The sequence below is a fragment of the Malus sylvestris genome, chromosome 14 (genome assembly GCF_916048215.2).
Source record: "Malus sylvestris chromosome 14, drMalSylv7.2, whole genome shotgun sequence".
Taxonomy (NCBI): Eukaryota; Viridiplantae; Streptophyta; class Magnoliopsida; order Rosales; family Rosaceae; genus Malus; species Malus sylvestris.
In genome coordinates, this window is record NC_062273.1 from 7,201,832 (window position 1) to 7,209,478 (window position 7,647).

Consider the following 7,647-nt stretch of genomic DNA (forward strand, 5'->3'; position numbering starts at 1 on the left):
TAAGCGTGCAATGTGCCACTCTTGCACTCCGCTTCAATTTTCCTTTAAATTATGACACATTGCACACTTGGAAGCCCAAAAACTTTTCTTCAAGGTAATTTTCGTCATAATAAATCAAAATAGCATTTTGGAAAACAATCAATTCCAACTAGGAACACCTATCCCACACTTGGAACACCAATCAAATCTCCTTAATTGGTTCCTGAAAATGTCCTCCGTCCAATGAGTTTTTTATAGTAAAAGTTGGACGTATCCATCTTGTGGAGCCAAAAATATTTACTAGGCGACACGTGGACTTTTGGACAAAAGAGGACAAAAATATCCTTGAGGCATAGCGGGATTCCTACGCGCGAGCAGCGGGCAATCATCTTTCAACCAAGTCAAAAGTGCCCAAAATAGGTAACAATTTAAAACCTATTTCATCAAATCCTTTCTATAAGGTAATTCCCAAAATCTAATTTATTCTATATGTTTTATATTCCATTATTTAGCTAATAAATTAGCTAAATAATATATTCCTTTCATATTTCCTAAAATTGACGAATTAAGGGATTAATTACCTAATCAATCCCTTAATTATCAATTAAACCACCAAATTATAACCAAAAAACATACCAAAGGCCCGTTACCCACTAGGGCCGGCCATACCCTTTTTGCTACCATTTTCTTTCCCTTTTATGACATTCAATAGCTAGTTAATTAGGTTATTATTATTTGCTAATTAACTAGCCAATTATTTCCATAACTCTCCAAAATAACTAGCCCATTATCTCCATAACCCCCCAAAGTAAATCATCCATGGCCCAAAGGCCAGCCACACCCTTTCTCTCCTATATATTGGTTCCCATTTTCACCAAACACTAATTCCAATTCTCTTATAAAAAAAATCCCGAATACTCTAAACACTATTTCTCTCTAAAAAATTCTAACTTTAGCATTAGAGGTTCTTCAGCCAAAGGCCCCCTATTCATCGTGGGCGCGTGAGGCTTTTGGCCTTAACCTAAGGTGCTAGTTGTTTGTAGGTGCAAAATCGTCCAAGATCGAGGAGGAGAAAATTTGCATCCACAAATTGTTGCTTTCATTGAGAGTTGAAATCCACACTCGTAGAAGACTTTCCCACAAAAAGGTTTTTTCTCTATTTTTTAGTCCATTTGAATATTTTTCATACATTCATATTATTAGAATTTTTTACTTGCAAAGGTTCTTTGATAAAACGTATAAGAAAAATATAATGGCCAGAAATTTGGAAAATACCACAAGTGAAAATTCTAATACTCAAGAAATGGGATTGCGGAGATCCACAAGGCAAAATACGGTCATAAATAGAGTGGCACCACCATTACGAGGTTCCACCATGTCCCAAGTCCTGCCATCCAGGTTTGCACGGACCCAAGCCCAAGCCTCGCATTTGCATGCACCACGCACTGAGCAGCTTGCTCCCGTAGCCCAGCCTGCTCCAGTGATCCAGCTAGCTCCCATGATCCAGCCTGCTCCTGCAGCATAGCCTGCTTTCATGGCTTCTTAAGCTGCCCAAGTCAGCCCGAGACTATCTCAACCATCCGGACCAATCATCGAGGCTGGGGCGTTTTCACCATATTTCTCCGCAGATTTGACATTCCCCAACTCAAATCTCGCACTCGGAGTTAACCACCATTCTATTGTTTAAGGAGGTACATTCCATCCAAGTTCTTCCAATCCGAATGGCGAACAAAACTTGTCCCGACAAGTCATAGAATTGACAAGCGCCCTTGCACAACAAACAACTTCGGTGAATCAACTTTTGCAACGCACCGAGATCCAACGTGCCCCAGATGAACTATCCCGAAGTAGGACAAGGGCAGACGAGGAACCTCTCAAACAGTGTCACGGAAATCAGCTGCTCAACCAACCACAAATCGAGCATTCAGGCAGTGCACACTTTTGATTGGGCCCCCGAGATAACGTATACTCCCGTCTTAGTGCGCAGAGGAGCGTGCATTCCCGACTAGGTCCACAGGCAAGTATACATTCACGGTTAGGGCCACACTTTGGTAATCAACATGGGCAGCCTTCCAGGCAAAGCATTCATTAACAGTTAGGCCCGCAAGGAGTATCCTCCACATCACATCGGAGCAGGCAGCCTAACAAACGAAAGGAAACAACCGTTCAATCTGGCTCTAGTTCAACCAGTAGCCTGTAAAGAAATCCTCGCCTGCTAGGAATCTATCACATACATCGTAGCCACGACATAGACGAGCCGAGTGTGTAGAAAAGCATCCTAGACCGACAAGTAAAGACCAGGGGCAGCCAAAGGCTCCGCTACCCCCAACAAAGGCAAATCTAAGAAGAGGTAGAAAGGCTTTTCAATGAACAGATGCATGATTTCTAATGCAATGAAATGGTTAATGAAACACTTAGGCGAGATATGACCGACATAAGTAGGTCACCTTTCATGGATGAGATCAAGCAGGTAGAGCCTTCACGCAAGTTTAGCATGCCGTACTTCACATCTTTCAAAGGAGACGGGGATCTAGAAAGACACTTGAAGCATTACTGAAGCGCGATGGTCCTTTATCAGAATAATGACGCCCTTAAGTTCAAAATATTCGCTACTACTTTACAAGGCGAGGCACAAGATTGGTTTCATACCTTGCCGACGCAATCCATTCAGAATTTTGATGATCTTTCCTTGGTTTTCACCAAAGAATACTCATCTTATTGTTTGATCAAGAAAAAGTCCGATCACTTGTCTGACGTAAAGAAAAACCTAAAAGAGTCACTTCGCGATTATGTAAAGAGATTCAAAGCTGAAAAAGCGAAGATCGTTGAATGCGATAACTCGATAGCAAGTGCAACCTTCCAAAAATGACTCCCAGCAGACCACCCACTGTTCGGAGAAATGATCATGAAAGAAGACCTAACTCTAGCAGATTCCTTTGCTCTGGCAGAGAAGCATGCACTTTGGGACGAGGCTCGACAAGCGGAAAAAACGCCCGAACAACCTCGAAAAGAGTCAGCAGCTGCTCAAAGGAAGGAGGATGGAAAGCAGCCCAACAAGGACAGGCAGGAGGTCAAGCACAGGGACCGACCCATGACCAAAGAAGGCCCGATGACCAATGGCTATTCTAAGTTCTCAATTCTGATTCATCAAATCCTTCGTGACATCAAGAACGAACCATGGTTCAAGTTGCCGAAACAATCAAAAGGAGATACTTCTAAGTTGGACCACACCAAGTATTGCGCATTCCACAGAGGTCCTGGCCACATAACCAACGAATGCTACACTTGGAAAAACTACCTAGAGAAGCTCGTGAAAGAAGGCAAAGTCAATAGATACTTGGACAAGCCAGCTGCGCAGCAAAAAAGGAATGTAGACGGAGATGAAAAGCCACCAACCAAGATGATTCGAATCAATGGCATTTTCGCCGAATTCGAGCACTTGGGGGCCACTAATAACTCCAAAAAGAGGAAGATCTGGCAGGCTTTACTAATCTCATAAGTTCAAGCAGTCGATACCCAACTTGGATCTATTATTGGCTTTATTGAGCAGGATGTCGAATGAGTCGATTTCCCACACGACGATACACTAGTGGTATTTGTCCAACTAGTCCATGCTATAGTCAACATGATGATGGTTGACAATGGAAGTGTAGGTAACCTACTTCAACATTCGGTCATTCAAAAGATGGGCCTGGAAAGTACAATCATACGCAGGGCAGAGGTACTTACTGGATTCAACGGACACACCTCAACTGCCATCGGCCATATCACACTTGATGTGAAAACACCGCCAGTCATCTCAAAGCAAACATTCACGATCGTAAGTGACCCATCTCCCTACAATGGGATTCTTGGGAGACCTTGGTTGATCAAGTTGGATGCCGTCACTTCCGTCAAGTATCAAAAAATCTGATTCCACATCCAGGGAGGATGAGTCGGAGAGATCAAGTCTGACCAGGCTTCATCCCAACAATGCACTGTGCAAATGTTGAAAGAATCAAAGAAGAAGACCTTTACCCCCATAGAGGTTACCGAAGTCTAAAAGGATAAAGAAACTGCCAAATAGCAATTACAGCAGGTGGATCGAGAAGATGGCGCCCAAGCAGACAAGATATGATGGAAACCCGAAGAGGACACCGAAGACATCTTTCTTGATCCTCAGCAGCCGGAAAAGATGGCTAAAATTGGCTCACGACTAAGCCCAAACGAGAAGGAAGAACTCACAATTTTCCTTAGAAAAAACCGAGATATCTTCGCATGGTCACCATCCGACATGCCCGGTATTGATCCGAAGGTGGCCTGCCACAAGCTGCACGTCGATCTTACTGCCAAACCGGTAAGCTAGAAAAAAAGACATTTCGCACTCGAGCGAGTAGCGACCTTCGAGGTAGAAATCGACAAACTATTGGAGGCCGATTTCATAGAAGAGGAAGCACACTCAGCATGGCTTACTAATGTCGTACTAGTCATGAAGAAAGAGAATGGCAAATGGAAGGTTTGCGTAGACTACACCGACCTCAACAAAGCATGCCCAAAAGATCATTACCCTGTCCCTCGGATTGATCTATTAGTAGATTCAACTTCTGGAAACCAGTTGCTTAGTTTCTTAGACGCATACTCCAGCTACAACCAAATAGCCATGCACGAGCCCGACAAGGAGAAAACTACGTTTGTGATAGAGCGAGGCACCTACTGCTACAAGGTCATGCCCTTTGGCCTCAAGAACGCGGGAGCCACTTACCAAATGCTAATAAATATGATGTTCAAAAACCAAATTGGGGTAACCATAGAGGTCTATGTTGACGATATCATGGTAAAGGGCAAACAGCAATCAGATCATATTCACAATTTGGCAAAAACTTTCAATATCCTTAGAAGGTACAAGATGAAGCTCAACCCTACCAAATGCACATTTAGAGTATCTTCAAGCCGATTCCTAGGGTACTTAGTAACCCAATGAGGAATTGAAGCACATCCCAAGCAAATCCAAGCTATCCTAGAGATGAAATCTCCAACTACCTTGAAGGAGATCCAAAGCTTGACCGGACGAGCAGCCGCCCTCAACCGCTTCCTCTCACGATCCACGAATCGATGCAAGCCTTTTTTCAAAGCTATCAAGAGGGCACAAAGAGACAAATGGGATGAAGAATGCGAAAAAGCTTTCTAAGACTTGAAGAATTATCTCACATCACCTCCCTTACTATCCAAGCCGAAAGCAGCAGAGGATTTATACATTTATTTAGCAGTCTCCGAAATAGCAGTTAGCTCTGCTCTCATACGAGAAGAGCTGGGGGCCCAACTGCCGGTATTCTACACTTCTAAAGCTCTTCTCGATGCGGAAACAAGATATCCGAAGATGGAAAAATTAATTTTGGCTTTAGTTGTTGCGGCTCAGAAGCTTAAACCATACTTTCAAGCTCATACAGTCATTATCATGACTCAGTATCCCTTACGATCAATGTTACATGGTCCGGACGCTTCTCAATGAGTGATGAAATGGGCATTGGAACTTGGCCAATATTGTTTAGTTTTCTGACCTCGCACAGCGATAAAGGCCTAAGCCTTGGCAAACTTCGTAGTGGAATTCACGCCTAGCCTAGGCAACGCAACAGAGTGGCCCATCGACGCCCCAGAAGCAGCCGAGAGCACCTTAGCCACGCTTGCTCCATCCGATAAGGACTTTTAGAATTTACATGTCGATGAAGCATTCAACTATAAAGGCTCGGGAGTGGGTGTAGTCCTTGTTACTCCAGACGGCTCAATGCTCGAGCAGGCGATCACTCTAGGCTTCAAAGCATCCAATAACGAAGCAGAGCATGAGGCCCTACTAGCAGGCCTCCGAATGGCAAAAGCCTTGGTGGTGAAGAAACTCGCAATTTATTCTGATTCCCAACTAATCACCAGCCAGGCTACTGGGGAATACACAGTAAAACACCTAAGGATTGCACAGTACCTAGAGAAAGTACACCAGCAGCTTGAGGCATTTCAGACTTACACTCTCAAGTTCCGCGGGCAAACAACGCCCATACAAATGCATTAGCTGATTTAGGCTCTGCCCTCGACCACCAGTTTAAAGGCTCTATTCCAGTGGAATATCTAGACAAGCCAAGCATAGAGATGGAGTCGATAGCCGAAATGTCACAGGTTAGTGTAACTCCCAACTGGCAAAGTTCTATTATAGACTACTTAGTCAGCGGCACACTACCCACCAAAAGATTGGAGTCAAGGAAGCTCCAAATTAAGGCAGCACGCTACTATATGTGGAATGGCATTCTCGTCCGAAGATCCTACACCGGACCACATCTTCTCTGCCTAGCACCTCCCGATGACTTGAAGGTTTTAAGCTCAATCCACGAAGGCGTTTGTGGGAACCACTCTAGAGGTCGATCCTTAGCCCAGAAGGCTCTTAACGCAGGCTACTACTAGCCTACCATGCACCAAGTTGTTAAGAAGTTAGTACAAAAGTGTGATCACTGCCAACGCTACAAACTGGTACCAGCACTGCCTGCCAGTAGCTACACCTGCAGATAAGTTCTTAGCCATTCATGCAATGGGCAATCGACCTGGTAGGGCCTATGCCGCCTGCTACTGAGGGTAGATGCATAATGTTCGTGGCAACCGATTACTTCACCAAATGGGTAGAAGCAGAACCCATGAAGATCACGACTTAGACGAACATAGAGCACTTCATATGGAGGAACATCATTTGCCGATTTGGCATCCCTCAGTCCATCGTCACCGACAATGACCCTCAATTTGTGGGAAAAGATTTGGTGAAGTTCTTCCAAAAATACGACATCAAACAACATATGTCCACGCCAAGATATCCTCAAGGCAATGAGCAGGCTGAAACATCCAACAAGACAATCCTCGACCGCCTTAAGAAATCCCTCACCGACAAAAAAGGGAAATGGCCAGATGAACTCCCTGGATGTTTATGGGCATATCGCACCACCAAAAGATGAGTGACCGGTGAAACTCCTTTCTCTTTAGCATTTGGTTCGGAAGCAATCATTCCTCCCAACATCATCGTGCCAAGCATCAACACTCTATTGCCAAGCATTAAGCAGAACAGTAAAGAGATGGCCATAGACTTAGATTTGGCAGAAGAGAGGCGCGAACAGACCATCACCAGCATCGCAGCCTACCAGCAGCAACTTATTTCCAGCTACAATAAAAGGGCCAAGATCCGGCAATTTCAACCCAGAGATCTGGTCCTAAGAAAAGCCTTCATCACTGTCCGCAAAGAGGGCTTGAAAAATATGGATCCCATTTGGGAAGGTCCTTACAAGATTAGCAGAGTAGGCGGCAAGGGTAGCTACACCCTTGCTACCATGAATGATAAAGAGATCCAGAAGCAATGGAACGCCTACAATTTGAGGAAATACCATGTGTGACTTCCTACTATATCAAGACCCGAAAACTCAAGCAGCTCAACGGGCACCAACTCGTAAGCCAAGGACTATCCAATCATCATGCAGTCTTTTGCAGCCAAGTTATTCACTTATTTTGTTTATTTTTCAATAAAGAATTCAGAAGAATTTGTAACTTGGCTCGATTACATGTCTACAACAACTTATCTTTCCCTGCATTTCAAAAAAAGATCGCACCCCCTTTTGGGACTTACTGCAGGAATTGCACCTCTCGAGGGACTAACTATGCTCTCCA

The 7,647-nt window shown here is 44.2% G+C and overlaps 1 protein-coding gene across 1 annotated transcript; it reads left to right on the forward strand.

Annotated features, from left to right (window-relative positions):
- The first annotated feature begins 2,878 nt into the window (after nt 1-2,878).
- Nucleotides 2,879-3,478, forward strand: LOC126598979 (uncharacterized). The gene has a single exon (XM_050265373.1). The coding sequence runs from the start codon at nt 2,879-2,881 to the stop codon at nt 3,476-3,478; it is 600 nt and encodes a 199-aa protein (XP_050121330.1).
- Nucleotides 3,479-7,647: the final 4,169 nt, after the last annotated feature.